At 44.2% G+C, this 20,174-nt stretch overlaps 1 protein-coding gene across 1 annotated transcript; it reads right to left on the bottom strand.

The window, feature by feature from the left end:
- Positions 1 to 1,911: 1,911 nt before the first annotated feature.
- Positions 1,912 to 19,030, bottom strand: DOT1L (DOT1-like histone H3K79 methyltransferase; the record flags this gene model as incomplete). Its single annotated transcript, XM_010190191.1, has 13 exons — positions 1,912 to 2,126; positions 5,918 to 6,889; positions 7,368 to 7,432; positions 8,204 to 8,409; positions 9,122 to 9,735; positions 11,148 to 11,274; positions 12,624 to 12,770; positions 13,456 to 13,579; positions 13,843 to 14,324; positions 14,882 to 15,007; positions 15,585 to 15,722; positions 16,303 to 16,404; positions 18,939 to 19,030. Coding segments are annotated over 13 exons (3,203 nt in total), but the record flags the coding sequence as incomplete, so codon positions are not given.
- Between the last annotated feature and the right edge of the window lie 1,144 nt (positions 19,031 to 20,174).

Genomic DNA, 20,174 nt, shown 5'->3' with positions numbered 1-20,174 from the left:
CACTCTCTGAGCATTTCTGCCCTTTCCCAGCTTTTCATCATGCTGTCAATAATTCAGCAGGGCACACTGCTGTCAACTCCTCTCCCACACACAAAGCAGAAACCAGTTCCAAAAGGTCCCTGTTTTCCAGGGCTATCAATCCCTTCCCTTTCCAGCAAATAAGGCCAACTCAGACCAACAGTTTCTGCGCACAAAGGCTGCCTATGGAAGACACAAATCAACAAAATAACTCACTTTGTCCTGAATCTCTACTAAGCTTGCCGGGGATGAGGGGCACAGAAAAGGGCCTAACTGAAATCTGTAGAGGACAGGAACTGCCACGGCATCTCCTCTCTCACACGTGACCAGCATGGCACTCACAGCCATCCCTCTGGATCCAGCACACAAGGGTAGGAATCTCCTGCCTGCTTCAAAAACAGCAGCAAACGCGTTGGGCCCAGCTCTTTGTGACCACAGGATGCTCCAACAGCAGCTGCTAAGACCAAGGTGATGCCCAGTTGCTGGGGAGGGAAGAGCATCAGGGGGCTCCAGCAACTGAGAATATATCTGGGGACAGTGAGCCTCTGATGCAGAACAGCCAGCGCTGCCCCTCGGAGCACCAGGGCAGCCAGGCGATGTTTCCCAAAGCCTAACTGTGGTTTTCTTCCAGTCATTTTGCTGTTGCAATTCCCCTTCTTTAACTATAGTTTTCTTTGTCGGTGCTTGGTCCAGTCTGAACTACAGACCAGCATGATTTCTACTTAGTAGATCACCCTTCTCCTCACTTTGTGCACTTGAATAAATAAGATTTTTTTTACAAGTTTACTGTGCATTGTACAATCTAAAAATAAATGAAATAAAGCATATGAAATTTATATCTTTTCATCACATCTCTATAAAATACAGCCGCTGCTCCGAGCGGCACTTTCTGTACACAGAACACCAATTCACAAAACAATTCACTGCACCAGTTTGATAGTGCGGCAGCACGGCAAGCTAGATGGCGGTGTTTTTGTGAACTACCGTTTAGACCTACTTAAAGCAAAGAAATACCAAAGCAAAATGCACTTCATCAATAAATGCACACGGCTAAGCCATTTCTGAATCAAGTATCAAAAACCCTACTAACAAAATACATTTTACTTGGAACAAAAACAACAAGGTGAGAAAATCTGCTACCTGCACCAGTACAGAAGCGCTACGTTCAGTCTTCCCAACGTTGGTAAAAAGGGCCTGACCAACACCAGTGATTACGCACCCTGTTCATATGCCAATGAGATCCCAAAAAACAAGTTACCAGACTAGCTACCAAAATTCACAGTGACTTGAGTGCCACCAGCAACTGCAAATGGCCCAGTGAAGTAGTTATAATGGGGCAGGGCTTGAATTTCTCCTGTTCAAACTGTGCCTGCGCTGGCTGAGCTGGCCCGGGCCGCCCCAGGGGCTCTCTTAGCTGCCACTCCAGAGGGGAGCACGGAGCTCTCGTTTGTAACAAACGCAATTAAAAACCACCCAGTTAACAGAGCGCCTGGCTCAGTTCAATCAAAACGAGACATCAGGTAAAGACTGCCGTTCTCTGCAGCTCACACTGCTGCAAACCAAGCGGGTTTTGGTAAATGAACAGATTAAGTGGAATAAATAAACTGCAGACCTTTCTGAGAACTGGGTTTGGCATTGGTCAACCCTCCAAATTCAGCACCAAGGATTCAAACTAGAGGCACAGTTCTGACGGATGAAATAGCACCGAAAGGAGGCTCTTTACATCTCTGCTGGTGTGCCAGTCCTTTATAATTCAGAGAATTTAATAACAAGTTGTATTTATAATTTTAGGCGGAATAAAATAAGTCAAAAGTGTTTTCACTTTAAAAAAAGATAAATACTTTATCTAAACTATCAACAATACAAACTGGAGCTTTAAGCATTTCTTTTGCCTTTTTTTTGCCTTTTTTTCTTTTTTTTTTACTCAGATTCACAGTAAATATTTTTTTCTCTGTTGTTTAGGTCTTTTTGTGTTTTTGTTTTGTCCAGTAGTAAGAGTAGAAACCCCTGCACAGGCCAGGTGAGCACCTTTCAGTGGAAGCCGAGTGAAGTTGGTCCACGTTGTCCTTGCATAGGTCACATTGGGTTGAGGTAGAAATCCTAGTTACCTGCACAACAGGAGGAGAGGAAGAGACTCATCTAAATAAAACACAAAAATCTATGGTGTGTTAGTCGCGTCAATCATTTCACATTGCTCCCAGACCTCATCAGCCAGCACAGAAGGAGCACCTTGACCCAGGAAAGGATGCCTCCACGAGCGACACACACGCACATCCCGTCCTGGCTATTGTGGTTTTAAAGCTTTCTGACAGTGTCACCAGTCTGTGACTGACCTTGGGCACGGGGAAAAAAAGCACCTCACTCAGTATTTCACCTTTTTTCTAGCACACATTAATCTGCTTTGAATTTTTTATTACCCTGGGGGAGAAACATTATGAGAAGCAAAGCAGTTTATTTTAATCCCTGATTCCAGATTTCAACCTTGGTTCATCAAGGACTCTGAGCGCACGCATTCACACCAAAGTCAATGAAACCCCTCAAATATTTGAATTATGTTCAAGAGTCACATGGAGCAGGACCACAGCTACAGTACATCTGTCACATCATCTCCTGTCTCCTGGTGGCATTATTTCTGCTCCTTTGCTCCATAATCCAGCTCTGTCATCCAGCTACTCCTTTCTTTCTCCATCCATCACTTCGGTGCCTTGCCTATTTTGCCCAGGACCTTTCATGACAGGGACCATCACACCCGATGGCTCAATATGACCTCAATTCCAGGTAAGGCTTTCACACTGCTCTTGGCCTGAGTTGCTCACGTATCCAAAACCCCAAATCTAACCCTCCTCACCCCTTCTCCCCCATCTTGTTTCTATTCAGGGTGGTTTGAGCCCACTCTGTAACCACACCACACTTTCTTGTTCAGAAGGATGGAGGTAATAACTGTAATACTTACGTGCCTCACAAAAGCCTAATGAGGGTTTGTGCATGTCTGTGGAGCAATTTGATGATGAAGACGCTATACACAATGCACAGCCAAAAGAATCTCTCAGGTATATTGTAATTGAGTCATATGTTTTATAAGTGGCAAAGAATATTCAACCATATATTGTATTGTACGTAGCTTTGGTATCAGTGAACAGCAGCAACATCACAGACCTACAAGAAAAGCATGGAGCAAGCTCTGGGGCCTAACAGAACTGATTTAACTTTGCAAGCACAAGTCCTTACATCAGGATGCCACAGAGCATTTTCATGAACAACAGTACCCAACTCTGTGGTGGTACACTTTATTCTGGAGTCGCTCTGAAGGCATTTCAATACCTGCGTCAGTAAAAATGCATACATTGCGGCAACGCTCCTCTGTCTATGGCCCAGCCTTGACAAAGCATGGACCACAGTTAACCCTGCAGATTCCCTGTGTTCATTCACAGTCTACCCAGTAAAGCCAGTGATCGCCAAGTGAGCATAAATACAGCAGCTGATGGCTCCTGTTAGCCCTAGCAGGTAAGTCCAGTAAAGCTGCAGTGCACAGATATATCACAACACTTCTGTGCTACCTGTGGTTGTGTTTTCCAGTGATACAAGGGGCACATTAATTGCAGTGCAAGACCAGTGCATTTGCTCTCCAAGACAAAGCTGCAGAGCTCATAACCTAGAGATTTTTAACTTTAAGACTATTTAAAGCAGTTGTTATTGACTATGGTAAAAACAAGACCGCCACATTGCCAAGTACAGTCACAAAGCAGCACCATCACGCATCCTAATGCTATGCGGACATGGACTTGTGGAGATGCAACAGTCTGTGTCAGAGGGCAAGAGGGGAGAAGGGGATCAAAGTAGACAACAACCGCTTCCAGTAACTGTATAAAACCCTGTTTAAAAATAGACATTTCATCTTCAGAAATGATCATTTTCATGAAGTGATCCCAACCTGAACATAATCCTAACGGCAGATGAGACAGACCAAAGTTACCACTGTGAGCACTCCTTGTCGAGAAATCCTGACTCCCAGGACAGAAAGCACTGAGCCTCTCCATCCTCTGCCATCCCATTATTTGCTCCCCACATTTCAGAGGTTTCTCTGTGTCACAGAGCCCATCCCCAGCCTATCTCTGGAAAGGAAGAAGCATCATTCAGCATCTCGTACAAAACTCCTCTGTTTTTTTCTCTAGCCTTACCTTACAAAATAAGAACTGTTAGCTAAGCAAGCTCTTTATCGTGGCTTAACCCCAGAAAGGTGCGAAGCATAAGGAGACTGCATGCCAAGTGAAACCCACATAGCGGACGTGCCAGCTGCGTTGGACTGCGTGATCATGGGCGCGGACTGCGCCAGCGCCAAACGGGGCAGAGGCGGGTGATGGATTGTAAAGGAGGGGCGGGAGGTTTTGTGCTGGAGAGAAGCTAGTTTAATAGACAAAGAAGCATTAGCAGATTGGACAGAAGCAGCAGAAGAGGACGGCAAAAAAGCTTCGCCGGGTGAGATGGATGGCAGGTTCTGCAGAAGCGCAGGCTCGGGGTTAGAAGCAAGTAATGGAGGAGGGGGTGGGGGCAATGAAACGTTAGGAGGCGGCGGGGGGGAATGGAAAACAGATTGCACTGGCGCTCTGTTGAGGTGCTGAGCAGATCTAGTCTCACTAGATGTTACTAAATTAGAGGAAGGGGGTGGGAAGGATGAGGATGAGGTGCTGGCAACAGCCTGCAGAGGGTTTAAGCTTAGCACTGTGCTGCTAGAGACAGCACTGCTGCTGAAACTGGCTCCAAATTGATGAGGAGAGGAGGCAGAAGGCACCGCATGGTTAAAAATACCTGCAAACAGGAGAGAAAAACTCAGCTTCAACAGATGGGCTTTGTACAGTCTCAAGTGACAAGAGAAACAAAACAAAAAAGAAAAAAGCAAAATTATAATAGTTACAGCCTCATACAAAAATATGCAGCATGAGAAGGCAGCAAGCAATGAGAGATAATGGTGCAGGCCAGGAGGTACAAAAGGTTGCACTTACCTTTCCTACTGCCAACCTCTAAATGCCACGAGGAAAAATGGTCAGACCCAAGAACTGTCAGTTCTATACCACACAGGCAGACTTTGGATGAGATTACGTGGTCTTTAGAGTCGTTTATCTGCAGACTCAAACTGCTGCTCTTCCCTCCCCACCCTCCTGCCTTCCCACTTACAGGGCAGCAGAGGGGAGATTGTATTTCCAGCAAATCTACATGCTGAGAGATGGGAGAGTTAGGATTTCCCGACATGGTGCCTGAATGATTATGGACAGGTAAGAAAAACTGCCTTGGACACTCAGGAATGGCAGGCTCAGACTATCTTCTAGCCCTGCCAGCTTCTCCCCGTTTGGGCCACAGAAGCCAAGCCTGCGCAGAACCCCAGAAGTGCAAGGTGCATATGGCATTGCGCTTCGTGGCAGAGAAATGTTCTTTGTGTCCATTCAAGAGCCGGAATGCTACACAACTCCCAGCACCATCTCCTCTGAAGAGGCACCGATGTTTTGCTCTTCCTGGATCAAGCCCTGATCTCAACCTTTACTCAAGCTGATAAGTTAGAGATCCTTAACTTGGTACCAGGACAAGTTAAATCTTTTACCTGCAGGCAGACCTAAGTTGGTTCCAACACAGCAACATCTGAACAAGTATACATTATGAAATCACAAAGTCTGGGTGTATTCTTTTGTTAAGGTGATACAACAAGCTCATCTAGTAGAAAAAACTCATGAGATTTCAACTGTGGGGAACTGAATTCATCCTAGCATTTCCGAGAGACAGAGGAGACTGGTTATGTGGGACCAATCTGCTTCACATCCTGCAGGAAGAAAAGGGTTTCACCCCTGGAGAGGCAGCGTCAGACTTTCCTTTAGGCCCTGTCTTATACCAGAGAAAGAGTTCTGCCTACCTCCAACTGTTCCACCTGTAACCCCAGGAGAGAAGTTCCCCATAGTGTGAGAATTAGTCAGTCTGGTTGCAGCTGATGACACGTGGACCAGACTGGCAGCAGCTGGCATTGAATTAAATAAGGACTGCAATACTGAGGAATTTGTCACCGAGTTGAGGTTTGCTTGCAAGGCCATGGGGCCAAGGGGGAACTGCGATCCAGTGGTCAAAGTGTTTAGGAAAGGATGGTGCGTCGGAACAGAAGATGCTGGGTTGCCTGCTGAAGAAACAGCAGTAGAAAGGCTTTTACCATTCAGAAGGCCACCAGACGAAACAGCAGCAGAAATGAAAAGGTTGTGGCCGTTTTTAAACTCCACATCTCGGTCCCTTCCTTTGCCAACCTTTCCATTATGCTGCAAAGAGTTTTTTTCTGAAGAACCCCCAGTACGAATGCTTATTTCGCTGATCTCTTTGCCTTTGACCCCTGACCGATTTAAGTCTTCTCCTTTCGTGCCACCAAGGCCTTCGAGTTGCCTCTTGTTCAAAAAAGGATTCGTTTCTGATATTCCCACATCTTTGCTTCGCTGTGACTGGAAACCCAGGGAGCAGTTGGAAGCCGTCACGTCTGAAGCCTTATGCGGAAGAGAAGCACCATCGATAAAGCTGTGTAAACCAATGTCAGTCGACAGTCCACCGTTGTACGAGAATCCGTTAGTGGAGTTTGTACTGGGGCTGAGCCCATCTGCCCCGGACGAGGGCATGGCAATGCTTTTCCTCGTGTGTGCTGAGATCTTGGCATCGAGGGCAAGGCCATCCTCAGAGGACGGCCTGAAGGCAAACAGCGAATTCTGGCTCAGAGATGAAGCCGACTGCAAGGGACTATCTGTAGTTTTGGTCAGGTTGATGTCAGATATTGGTGAAAAAGTAGATTTCCATTTACTGCTATTCATGTTCTCATTGCTTTGTGCTTGTTTCCTCCCAGATAAGCTGCCACCTAGTTTGGAGGAAAATTTTTAAGTGTCAAAAACCAGCATTCACTGAATCTGCTCATTAAGAACAGGGTTTTCTCTTTCAACACCCACATTTTATCAGTCTGTAATTCTACTTCTGATCCAAAGGCAGAAATATTTGTCAAGTCATCTAAAAGTCCTTAAAATTTAGTTTAATGCTCTGAAAAAGTTTGAGAATGCTGATCGACTTTTTCCTCAGTCTCTGTACTACAGATCCCTCCCCAAACACTGAGCCAACAAAAAAAATGGTCAGATCTTTGGTGACTTCTGACTATAGACTGACTAAAAATCTGTAATTGTCAGACACCTGTCTTAATTATGACTATTCAAAGCCCTGGCAGAACTGCACTCTGCTCAGCGGCACAGAAAAGCCTGCTACTGGCTAACAATGTCAGTCAGTGGCAGGCACCCATTCCCAAATCCAATCATTACAACAAAAAAATTAACATTCCACACACCTACCATTTTCAACAGTCTTCTGGGGAGATTTGCTTTCCAGTGATATGGTTGCAATTTTCCTTTCAATTCTAGCAGGAAAACAAAAAGGTTATAGCGCTCATTGCAGACCTTTAGTTGCACATTTACCCTCATAACCCGTCTTCCTCATGTTCATGTCTTAACAGTTAACCAGAGCATACAAAGCCAAGGCAGCTAGAAAGCTGGATGTTACTAGAAGAACTTAAAAGCATTTTAAAAAAAGCACCACAAACTTTAAGTAGAAGCTATTACAGGATTTTCACCCGTTGCTAAGATTAGTGCACATTCAGACGACTTCACTGTTGCTTTTCTTTCACAACAAGAAGTAGGCTGTGGCTCACATTTCCATAGTGGTTACTTTTCTAGCACCTTAAACAAGAAAAAATTGCACCCTACAGGCAGGCAAAGGGTGGCAAGAACTCAATCTTCAGAGCAACACATCAACAGTTTGGGGCAGGAAGTCAGGAATTTTGAATCAAGTTGAAACTGGGAGTGAGCAGGAGACAGATTCTTAGTTAAAGATTACACACAGCTTCAGTACTCCTACAGAGCAGCGTAGTAACAAAATCATTTCTACACCAATTCTTTCACAGGGCAGACTCTATCAGCTTTGCAAATAACAGCAACAGTAGGTTCCCACATTCAAGTACTACTTTCTAAATACCTCCTCTCTTCACATTTTCAGCTTCCTAAGAGGCTCGGTGTAATGCAATCAGCCTCCAAGCAGAGCGAACAAAGGCGGCTTAACACACCTTTCCAGTTTAGAGCACCGTTATCAGCTCAGAGAAATCGCAGCCTAAATCCCACGCCTGTGTATTCACCTGCTGCTATTGTGCTCATCTTCAGATCCCTGCTCTTCATCCGACGTTAGAGGAGAGTAATGAACGCCGTTGGTCTGAATGAGGGGCTTTTCCTTTTTCAGTACCGGGGGCTGGTCATTGTCCTGGTAAGGAACAGGAGAGTTCTTCAGGGAGTTTTCAGGAGAGGAAATGGCTGTTATTTCTAAAGGCTGGTTAATGTTATTGACCTGGGCAAGAAGGAAAGAAAGCAGTTACAGATGAGAGCATGCTTTTAGAAACAAGGCGTCTTGTTAAGGGTATTAAAAGCAGGCTTAACTTGCTCAGCTGTAGGATATGCCAACAGCTGCTTGTTTAGCACTGCTGCTGTTACACTCCACCATCCTGCATTAGAACCTGGGATGAAAGCTTTAATATAATTTGGAAAACATCTAACTGTCATTCTTCAATTTCATGTTTAAAACACAGAAATGAAGACATGGGATAATCACTTTTTTTTCCCACACTACCACTGTAGGATCACATGAACACAACTCCTATAGCTGGCTTAATTATGCAAGAATGCCATATGCTCTGGCACACTAATGCTATTTAGTCAATCTTAGCTTCAACTATTTTCAAAATATTTAACCTACAGCCTAAAAATCAACTTCCCTGCAGAAACAAGCTCTTTGTCATAAGGGAAGATATTATTTTTAATTTTTAACACTCTGACAGCAAAGAACTCTTTGAAGATGTTCTACCTATACAAAAAGTTCACCAACTTCTCAGCAATTCACTCGCCTCTCAGAGGGGCCGTTCTCACAAAGGATCTTCACACCAATTCTAGCCCTGCAACAGCCTGAAAGTACGCTAAAGAACAGAAGAGTTGAGGCTTATTTCTAATACAAAGAGCTTTCCCAGGCCTTCTCTCTTGCCAGAGCTTTTCATTTTTGCCCTTACCATAGAGTTGATATTGAGCGGTGAACCTGACGGTTGCGTAAAGAGTCCAGACACAGTAGGTAAGGATTTGCGTTTAGGGGAGACCCCGGAGTTCCCGCTGAGATTCCCAGTAGAGGATCTCTTCCGCCGGCCTCGCTTCTTCCCATCCTGCGCATGTGCTTGGCCACAGTCCAGCCGAGCGCTCGTGGGCAGAGGACTGTGCTTGTTGGAAGGGGATTGTTTTACATGTCCTGTATTAGGAGAGATCGTAAAGATGATTCTTCTCTTGGTCTCGTTCTCAGGATCTGAAAACGCTGCATCAGACTGAAGATCCCCCTTTGTTCCTTCGGCAAACATCTTCTGAGCATCTGCATATTGCAAAACCCCTACCAGGCTCTGGGAGGTGCCATTTAACCTGGGGCTTGTTGAGTGCTGGTGAGCAGGGGAGTTTTGCCCCGAGTTCCTTGACTGCATCATTAGCAAAGGATGTTGTGGAGTGGAACTCCGAGACCCTACTGAGTTAAAGAGACTCCCGGAGTCGTCCAGAGCTGCCTGATCAACACTATGGTTAAGATGGGCTGGGCTGTTTGTAAGATTTCCATTGACTGCCACGGAGCCAGAAGAGTAAGAAAAACCTGTTGAAAGGGAAAGTATACATCATTGCTTCTGCTGAGCGAGAGGTCACAGTGCTAGATTTCAGGGATGACTGGGAGTGGTTTCAGCTCTACCTGTATGAGATCAGCCAGCAGCCGCGTCTTACACGGGAAACTGCACGGCTGCTTTTTACACAGTGCAGTTGAGAACATGGCTCTGCGTGTTGGCGGTTTCAGTTATGGGTTAATGATTTTCACTACTCTTTTGCCAGTTCAGAAAAATCCATGTGTCATATGGAGATATCCTATGCTCTAACCAGCTTTTAAATGGAATTCAAGTGTAAGTTTCTTTTGAGCTGTTACATCTTTTGAAATCAGGACTCCTCCACTCTCAACTCCTTCCAATCGTCAAGGAAGCAAGATGGCCAAATTCAGCCCATTCCCTTCCCCAAAAAAGAAGGGACCATGTCACCTATACAGCCCATCTCCTCAAATTTAAACAAACAGCTGTGGCTTCAGGAGCGACAGGGGATCTTCACAGAGATGGTGGCAGAGGAATGCCACATGGGAGGAAGCTTGGAAAGGGTGTATTATAAATGGGTTTAGTGCTCTAGTAAGGCCTATTCTCTGGGCTGTCTAAATGAAAGGAGTAAAGGAAACACAGTATTGGTTTATAACAAGGTTTTTTTTAACTTCATTAGTTTGATAGAAAGCTGCAGCCAAGCCCTTCTTTGCAAAACAGATGCAAAAAACCAACACAAGCCCCTCGTGGTGGTAAACGTTAAGAACAAATGCACTCTCTGATGAGGGATCCACTGTAGAATAGCTTCTGGATACCAGAACCTACTTTTCCTGTCCACAACATTTCCATATCCTGAAAGGCTAAAGGCCAGTTTCAACAGGTGAGTGACTGCAGAGGCAATGTCTGCACTAAAAGGCATCCCTTCCCTCTCCCATTTGACATTTCTTCCTACCCAGATATTAGTGCCTCTGCAACTGCTCATGAGGCACCACTGTGACCCGCATCAAGAAATTAATTTTTATTATTAAAAAAACTCCACCACCCTGTAAAATAAAAACTTTTAAAGCCGTATCATCAGCTCACAGCACAGTTATGCAACACTTGGCTGGTTTGCCACATGGTAAAGGTAGGAATCTCTTAATCCACATAAAAGAAATTACAAATGCAGTTATTTATTTACACTGCAAGGTGCTACAGTTCAGGTAAAGCACGTCAAACCAATAGTTTATGCCAGAATGCATCCAAGCTGTGGGCACACACTGTCTCAAAACATCACCATCCACAATTCTGTGGTCTCGTTACAAAACACACATTTATCTAGCACTCGACTGCCTGAATGACCTGACAAGTAGTACTCGGAAAATTCCGACGCGTGCCCTTGCGGGTGCTGTCACAACAAGACAGGGCACCTTCGCGTAGATGAGGCTGTTACCTGAGGTAGCCAAAGCCAGTGGCTTGTTTCCAGCAGCATTGCTTACGCCATTATGAGAACTAGCACCAATCTGCTTTTCAAGTGTCGACGAGTCTCTACTCTGATGAACTGGGCTAGGTGTGCTTCTCTGGGGGGAGAGAAACAGGCATTTTAGTACGGGAAGCATACTCAAAAGTCAACAAATTAAACAAAATTCACATGCATTAGTGGATCTACCAAGGAAAGTGGTTCTACTTCCTAAATGTCCTAAATGTTGTTTGTTTAGAGAAAACCATAGATCAGCATGTTATGGGACAAAAATAAATACCGTGATTAATTATACTGCAATAGTATCTAGCACACAACAGATACCATGTGGATAGAGGGAGAACAGGCTCAAAGTTTATAGACTCAAGACAGCACTGCAACCAGAGGATGAATGCCTCAGTCCGCTGTTTCACAGGCAGCCAGAAAGAAAATCGATGGTGGTATCATGTCTCCAAGCCTATGCATACGAAGTTCCTCAAAACAACTCCAAACTGAGCATAAAAATGCATTAGGCCATGTACTCTGGTACACTATCTGAGGGTATGATCATCAAGCAGTGTTTTACAAAAGCAGGCAAAATAATTGTGAAATGGTAGCCTGAAGAAACAATGTGCTGAAGTGAGAGATGCCATCCAGAGCATCCTCTCTGAGGATGCATAACTTCTGCTCGGAGCTGGGCAGACTGCAGTTCTGCTACAACTAAAAGTCTACAGCTGGAAAAAGATAATGGTTTCAATACTATGAAACAACCCCAGCTTTCCACATATGGAATTGTAAGGCAGGAATTTGTGGATGGATTCTAAATTCACAGCTCTCTCATGAAAGCAGCAAATGCTTCTCAGTTCTCTACTGTAATTTGTGAGAAACCGGACCAGGCTTTATAAACTCTTCTGCCACTGAGAGCAGCATGGGCTTATCAGCGTTTCCGAAAGAGACGGCCCCAAAAGTTCTCTAGTTGCTCTCTGCTGCTACACAGCAGTCACTCACACGCGGTATGGACAGCCTCAAGGCGCTATTCAAGTTCATCCTACACACATATGTGATAAAGACAGACAATTTTGAGAGGACCAAACTGAGGCAGAAGAATTTGTCTCCCAGGGTCACATAAGAGGGCCAGGAGCTAAGAACAAACTGCCATGTGTGGTTCTCTGCTTTCACTGTCACAAACTCTCAGACTCTGTGATTTTTCCACTCAGCCAGGCGTTTAAGACCAGGATCTCTTGAGGCATGTACTTTCCTTCCTGGCCGAAATACCACCACCCCACAGACAGAAGAGTCAAAATCTAAGGAATGACTACAAGCCAAGAGGATGCATCCCAACAGCAGCCTCCCCCAGAGCACCAGATATTCTTGATTTGCAGCCCACTACAGATCCTGGTGCACAGCACCCCACGACTGCCCAGTGTGATTTTAGTTAGGGATGGAAAGTGTTGACAATCCCTTACTCACCACCTTCTCAACACGGCTAGGTAGGACTACGCTGGCCAGAGGGATACTAACAGGGAGTTTATTGGGCTGCACTGTGCTGAGAGGAATACTGATAGGTAGGCTGGTGATAGTTTCTCCATTACTCACAGAGGTTCTCTCTCTCAAAACCTGTAAATGCAAAAGAGAAAATAATGTTTTAAACTCCATGCTATTACTGAAAAGACTTCTTAAACCAATGGTAACCTGCTCATTTATATTTTGTCCCCCCACAAAAGAATGACACCATTACTATACAGCAAAGACAGGGCATGCACAGAGCAGGTTTGTTACCAACACCAGTCTACTGGGACAGCAATATCCAACAGCATAGAAAAATGTAAGTTAAAGCTACTGCTGACCCCAAACATAAGGAAAAGAATGCCTTAGGCAAGCTCATTTCCTAGTGTCTTTGTTAGAGCTCTGTGAAAAGCACTCATCTGACAGAATTCATATCTTGAGGGCCTCTGTGTGCAGAAGATGCACTAAGCTATAAATTTTATTTTTTAATATGAAGAAGACTACTTTTCAAGTTAAGTAGATATGCACCAGATCAAATAGATGTCCTACTGCATTACTGGCACACTCCACATGCAAACTAGTAGCTCTGGTAAGCACATTCTCCATGAGCAGAGTATTCTCCCCATCTAGCCAGTACCTACTTTTTGTTCTACCGCACCTACTGTACTTTGTGTTATTCTCCACACCAAGCTGACCACAGAAAGGAACATGCCTGCATCCCCTAGTTTGGCCAACATTTTTTTTTTGTTTTGCCAGGTGTAACATCTCTGCACCTGAGCACAAGCAGATCTCTTACCTTCTCGCCTGCAATTGGTAAGGCCGCTGGGGAAGAGGGCTGAGTTTCCTGAGGACTCAGCTTTATGCCATTTGAAATACCAGGGCTTGGATATGTAAGGCCATTCTCTTTGACATGGTCAGCTCTGGAACAGAAATGTACAACCGTTAGAATACAAAAGCTAATAACTTCTCTTTTGCAAGGAATTCCTGTACCAAACTCAAGGCACTGTACCACTTTATTTACCCAATTGGCTCTCACTGCTCTTTTTCCTGACACAAAATTTCAACAAGTATTTAAAACTCCACTTTAAAAAATATTTTTCCACAGTACAAATAAACCACAGTTATTAAAAACAAGCAATAGTATTACCCCTCCTTTCCCATCGTAGGAAATGGTCACTCTCACCTCTGTATCTCATTAGTTGTTGCTTTTCCATTGACTGCATGGTCTTGATTCAAGTGTCTCCTTAGTGCTATTTTAGCTGGGGAAAACCTGGTGTAATCAGGTAAGGACAAGCTCGTCATCTTGTCTGCCTTCTGTCTGCTGCTGTGGTTTGGGGTACACGGAACTATTTCTTGGTCCAGGTGAGAGGTGGTGTACTGAGGGGTGTTCTGCTTGGAAGAGGGCCTGCTAAAAGTGTTATGAATTTCATAGGGTGTAGCATGGCCATTCATGGACAGTTCAGGGCTCATGCCATTGATGTGGGGCATAGGAAACTTAGAGCATTCAAGTTCCAGCTGGAACCTGCTGTTATCGGCCTCAGGATCACGGCTCAAATGGTTTTTATGGCGTAGCTGTACTGACAGTGACTCATCAGACGGCGTGTACGATTTCAGCTGCATGAGCTCCTGCTGTCTTTGACTTTTCTCGAGTTCCACAATGCTGATCTTTAAATGAAGAAGAGGACAATGATTAATGACCACACTTGACAACTCCATCACATTATGGAGTTTTGCCTTGATATGCTATCCAGGCTGGATTAGTTCTAGTGCTAATCTCATAGACAAAGAAAAGTTCTCCGGTCACAGTAGTTTAATTTATTTTCATAATGGTAAGTGACATTCTGTGGGTACTGATTCCTGAATCAAGATGTCAGAAAATATTATCATGAAGCCACATATGCAAACAAGCAGGACTTCTTTTCACCAAGTCATGCTTTTAAATTATATTTCATGATAAACCATGACTCCTCCTTCCACAGCATTACCAAGGAATCATGTCATAGCATCTACTTCCTTTATAAGTTATCCACTTCCTTATTCTTCAAGTTTACTACAATCCTCTAATAAAAAGATTAATCTCTGGGGGATTGCAGGGCAGGGAAAGGCAGGGGAAGAAAAACAGTTACCTTGCTTATCCTTTAACATCATGTTTAGACAAATACCCTTAACTGGCCAAGAACTACCCCAAGTTGGTGAACCCAGATTTGCTTCTTGTTCTCTACCTGCAATTCCAAACAGTGCTTTTGTTTCTCAGAAATCTGATTCTTCAATGCCTGTTTCTCTTTGAGCAAGTTCTCCAGTGACAAAGTTGACCAATCCAGCTTCAGTTCTTCACACCGTGCCTTAAGCTGCAAAGACACAGGATAAACAGATCAAAAGACAACTTTCAACACTTCACTCAAGGTGAAAGCTGAAAGCCACGCACCTTTCAACTGCAAGAACCTTCTTAGCCCACTGAAAACTCCTCTCAGCTTGAGCCAAATATGCCACTAAAATGGTCACCACATAATATGGCAGGAGGTGGCCTGGTTCTTTCTAAAAACAGTGCTATCACCCAGCCTGCCTAACCACTGCCAAGTCCAGATTTCCCTCTTATTTGCCTTAACAGTTTGAGTTACCAAGATGAACAACACAAGAGTTACGGCTACTGCAAAGCAAGCACTGTACAAGCTTCTCAGCCAGCGAGACCCAGATTCAGTGACAAGTGCACACAGAGGTGCACAGCTGCTTATGGGACACAGCTGAGGCCAGAGCCAACTGTCACTCAGCATTTTCCCCCATCATTCTTCTCTGTCACAGAGGAGCTACAGCTTTTTTCATTTACCAAGATATCATGAAGACAGCGGCAGTCCGCAGCTCACGACCTGTCCTCCTTACATAAATGGGAACATCACCCCACTACCCAGACACAAGCATGGTACACACCAGCTGCAAGCTCCGGTTCCTGAGTTCGCTGTTGTCCTTCTCCAGCTGTTTCGTCTGTTCTTTCAGCTGCTGATTGTGAGCAGAGATTTCCTTCTGAGCCTGAATCAGGTCATTGTATGTTAGAGCTTTAACTCCCAACTACAAGATGAAGAGTGAGAAGAGATCATTCAATAAGGTCTTGACACTCTAATTCCAGATGACTGTCACATTCCAAAGTGACATTGAGGTGACCCACAGAACTAACGCAGCTTACAGAATGTCTCCCAGCATTCTCCAAGGCACTTTGTCATTGCTAGGATAACAAGGAAGGACAAAAGTACCTCACTTGGAGCTGCTGTTCCAGCTATTCAACTTTAAAACTGGCATTTGGTTTCTTGCCAGCCGAAAGAACACTATTTTTGTAGAGAGTCACCACATTTTCTTCTGTGCTTCTCAACTTGCCAGAGTCTATTCAACCAGCAACGGACACTTCCTTCACTAAAATACCACAGTGTTTGTGGTCTGTCAGCCCCCTCCCTTGGATACAGAGTGGCACACAACAATTTCAACAATGAAGATAAAAAAAACCAAAGAGCGATACAGATTCCACATTACTTAACATGATCTGCTGTAAAACAGAGGCTGAAGACCTGAGATTACTCTGGTCTTACTTATTTTTATCAGAACTGTTTGCATGCAGATGACTAACAAGCATCCACTTTCACCAGATCAGGGCTACCTCATCAAGTTTCTGCTGAAAAAGACGTTTGATTTCCTCTTTCTGTGCCTGGCAGTGGGTGAATAACTGCTGTGCTGTCCCCAGTAGCTGAGCATTCTTTTCCTGGAAAAGGGAAGAGTGAAAAAATATACTTTTAGCACCAACTGCAGCATGATCCATCTTAGCAAGATGTTTACACCTAGTTTGTATAGCAAGTTGGGAGGGAGTCTGAACGCAGAGAGGAGATGTATGAACTATTCCAGTTTTCAGACTTCTGTGAGCCTGTTTGTTAGTGTTCAACACTTGCTGAAGTTAGGTAGGCTGAAAAGAGCTTTTTAGTAATTTTTTCTGCTATATGGTAAAATATAATCAGGATAGTCTTAAAAATTCATTTTTATATTCCTAGTGAATTGTAAAGAAATAGTAATAATCACATCCTACAGAGCAGAAATGGAACTGGAAAAGATTATCCATATGAAATCCGTTACTAAACCGGGAATCTAAATCTCCAGAGTCCCAATTCAGTGTTTTCCTACACAACACTCATAGAAGACAGGCGGTAAATGAAAATACACTGTGGGGGAGGCAGGAGGAAAGTAATAAATAACCCAAATCACTTGTACTTGTAATGCCAAAATTACTTCAGCAGGCCACCCAACCCTTCCACTTGCAGAACATTTCCTGCCCATAACATCCCTTATACTCGCTTCATGGTCGTGCACTACGTGAGCAGCAGAGGGCAAGGATAGGACTCGTTATAGAGTCTCATTTATTCAGGTCCCAACTGAAAGATGAGCATAGCAAGAAGAGCAGGCTCTGGAGATTACACTTTTCTCAAACTTTTCTGTTGAGGTCAAATAGGAATTGTGCAGAAACTGAGCTGTGACTCCAGAAAAAGTGGAGGACAAGGGCGAAAAGCACCTTGATCTTTCAAGCAATCCATCCATGAAGCAAAGCAGCAGCACTGGCAAGCTCCACATGTGCAAGAAAAGCCAGGACCTGGCATGCAGCTCCTGTCGCCTCTCATGCCAGCGGCTTGGGAAAAGAGTTGAGTCACTGCAATGCTGAACAGACTGCGAAGGTGATGCTGAAAAAATCATTCATGCTTTCAACATCAGTCACTTCATTCAGCCCTTACAAGCAGTGGAGGAGCTGACAGCTCCATCTAAGGGTAATCTGGGGAACTAGCAGCTCATAGCATCTTGGTTATCTTAAAATCACATTACAGAAATGTTCTTCTTGTAGTCTTCATGTAAGAGGGAGTTATTAAATAGAGAATACAACAGCACCTCATCCAACAAAGTTCTGCTTCTGTTTTTGTGAAGTTTAATTTGCCGTGCTCTCAGTGTAACACTCCATTAAAAAATATTTTCATACTGAATTCCTCACTTTAATGTCTTAAAGTAAGAAACAGCTGTCAGACAACACCACAAAGTGATTACTTTTCCACACTCTCAATTTATACTTTCCATGTACAGCACAATACTTGCACACTATCATTTCTTATGCTATTTTCTGTGCAAGGAGATAAGTTAACTTTATGCTGACTTCCCTGACAAGTACAGAACAAGGAGAAAAATATGCTGCTAAGGAAGAAGTTGAAAATTCAAAGTGCTGACTGACTGCAAAAAGAAATGGAAACAACCATAGAAGAAAGGTTTGCATGAACACCACATCGGCACCAACCAATGCTCAGTAACAAATGGGGTAGCACAAGTTAACCTCTCATGTTGAAAAAGAGTTCCCATTATGGAAAACTTCATAAAACAACACTACAGCTTTATGCTGGCACTTTCACAAAGGCCATAGAGCAAGAGAAAGCTTCCACGGGGGCTACCAAAAGCTGGAATTGGCCAAAAACTCAAGATCATTGTCGGGGTCTATGGGGAAAGTTTCCTCCACTGAAGTAGCAAGTACAGTCTCACTCATCAGGACTAATTTATAAACCAATTAAATTATTCTTAATTGCGGTAAAGCAACACAAGAAGAAAACTAGTTTAGTCGGTAAATGTCCTCCCTCTGCTGGGGAAATGGCTCCATAGCAGAGAAAAATGCTAGAGTTGCAGATTCTTTGTCTTTCCTTTCATTTCCACCCACGATTTGGTAAATTTACACTTTGCCCACCAGTGTCATCTTAACACATTAAGACTATCAATATTAAGGATGCTTCATTAAGTCTCTTAAATCAGTGATGATAGTTTGGCTTTTTAAATCCCACACTTCAACTTGTTCCAAGTTTAATGAGCCATCCTGATGTCACAGTACTATGGTGGGAAAAGAACAGGATGCCTAAAACCAGAAAATTCAGCTCCAAGAAATTACTATCTGTGTGTTTTTTAGATAATACTCCTTCAAAGTTGCTACCATCTTCAGACAATTAAATTGTTCTTAATCTAGCTAAGAGCAGTTTGACTAGCAGCTTGCAGGATGCATCCATGCGGGGAAGCCCCTCCAAGTGAGGGCACGAATGTACTCAGGCAGTGCTAGAGGAGCTGACCACCACCTCCTGCTCCCGTGACCTAGGAGACATTTAGGGAAGAAAAGGAGCTGCCTGGTGTGAAGTGTACACAAATACCATCTTCAGCACTTTCCCCCCCACATCTAAGGTATCTGGTAGTCTGGCAATTCTGTTCAGAGGTGTTAAAAACAAGACCTACCTTTTCCTGCTCCAGTAACTGTTGCAGACTTGCTTTATACTGAGGAGTTTTCATGTATGCCATGAACTGCATGTACTGGATCTTAAAAGAGTCTGCAAAATAAATAAGGAGATGATACATTTCAAATAAGAGAAAATGCAATGCTCCTATTTACCCCTCTTTGCTTCCTAGATACCTCTCCCTCCTTTGCTCTGTCTTGCTTTTTATTTGGACTGCAAGTTAGACCAAGCCATTAAAGATCAATTTACAGCATGCTGAAAATCCATCTTCTGAGGCAAGCTAAACTCATGGATCCATTAGTTACTTATAATAGATACCCCAAAGGAAGCCATGACAACGCATTCAAAACCGCAAAGGAAGACGATGGGTGCTAATGGTGTGTTTGCATGATGAAAGAGGAGCTCAACGGCTTTTAATGCACTGAAAGCAGAAATAACAAAAGATATCAGCTGTAACAGCCAAAACCAGCCCTGAGCACTCATTCTCCCAGCATCAGGAGACAGGGCTTGCTGTACTCCTACCTCCAGACAGACAGGTGACAAGCTCTACACCCACATTTACTCTACCCTGCAAGGAGCACTTGCTTCTCATCGCCCTTCTGTCTACAGTCTTGTTATGCAATGAACCTTCCCTCACCCAGCGCTCACCACTGGGACCCTTTCCTCAGAAAGCCAAGCACATGATTAAGTTCAGGCTGCTGCGATCACAGGCAGCCCCAAATGTGAATACATGGTAAACAGACTTTTGCAGCAAGGTTTACTTCAGAAAAGCATTATTCTCTCCCCTCCCAAAATGAAACATCCTAGAACTCACACTTCTTCTCTCTCTTTCTTTACAGTAAGAAATCAGTCACAACTGTGAGACACCACAGCATGAGAGCAGGAGTTAAGGACATCACAGATGCCCTTGGTCTCTACATAGACAGGAACACTACATCAGAGTCCCAGATGATCCCACTAGACTGGCTTATGCCCAATGCCAAATCACAGAACCACAGAATATGAGGAGTTGGAAGGGACCTCGAAAGATCACCCAGTCCAACCCCCCTGCCAGAGCAGGATCACCAGACCAGGTCACACAGGAATGCATCCAGGCGGGTTCTGAATGTCTCCAGAGAAGGAGACTCCACAACCTCTCTGGGCAGCCTGGGCCATGCTCTGTCACCCTTACAGTAAAGAAGTTTTCCCTCATGTCCACACGGAACGTCCTATGCTCCAGTTTGCACCCATTGCCCCT

This window comes from Mesitornis unicolor, unplaced genomic scaffold, assembly GCF_000695765.1.
Source record: "Mesitornis unicolor isolate BGI_N332 unplaced genomic scaffold, ASM69576v1 scaffold29588, whole genome shotgun sequence".
NCBI classification, from domain to species: Eukaryota; Metazoa; Chordata; class Aves; order Mesitornithiformes; family Mesitornithidae; genus Mesitornis; species Mesitornis unicolor.
This window is presented reverse-complemented; position numbering and strand designations above follow the sequence as displayed.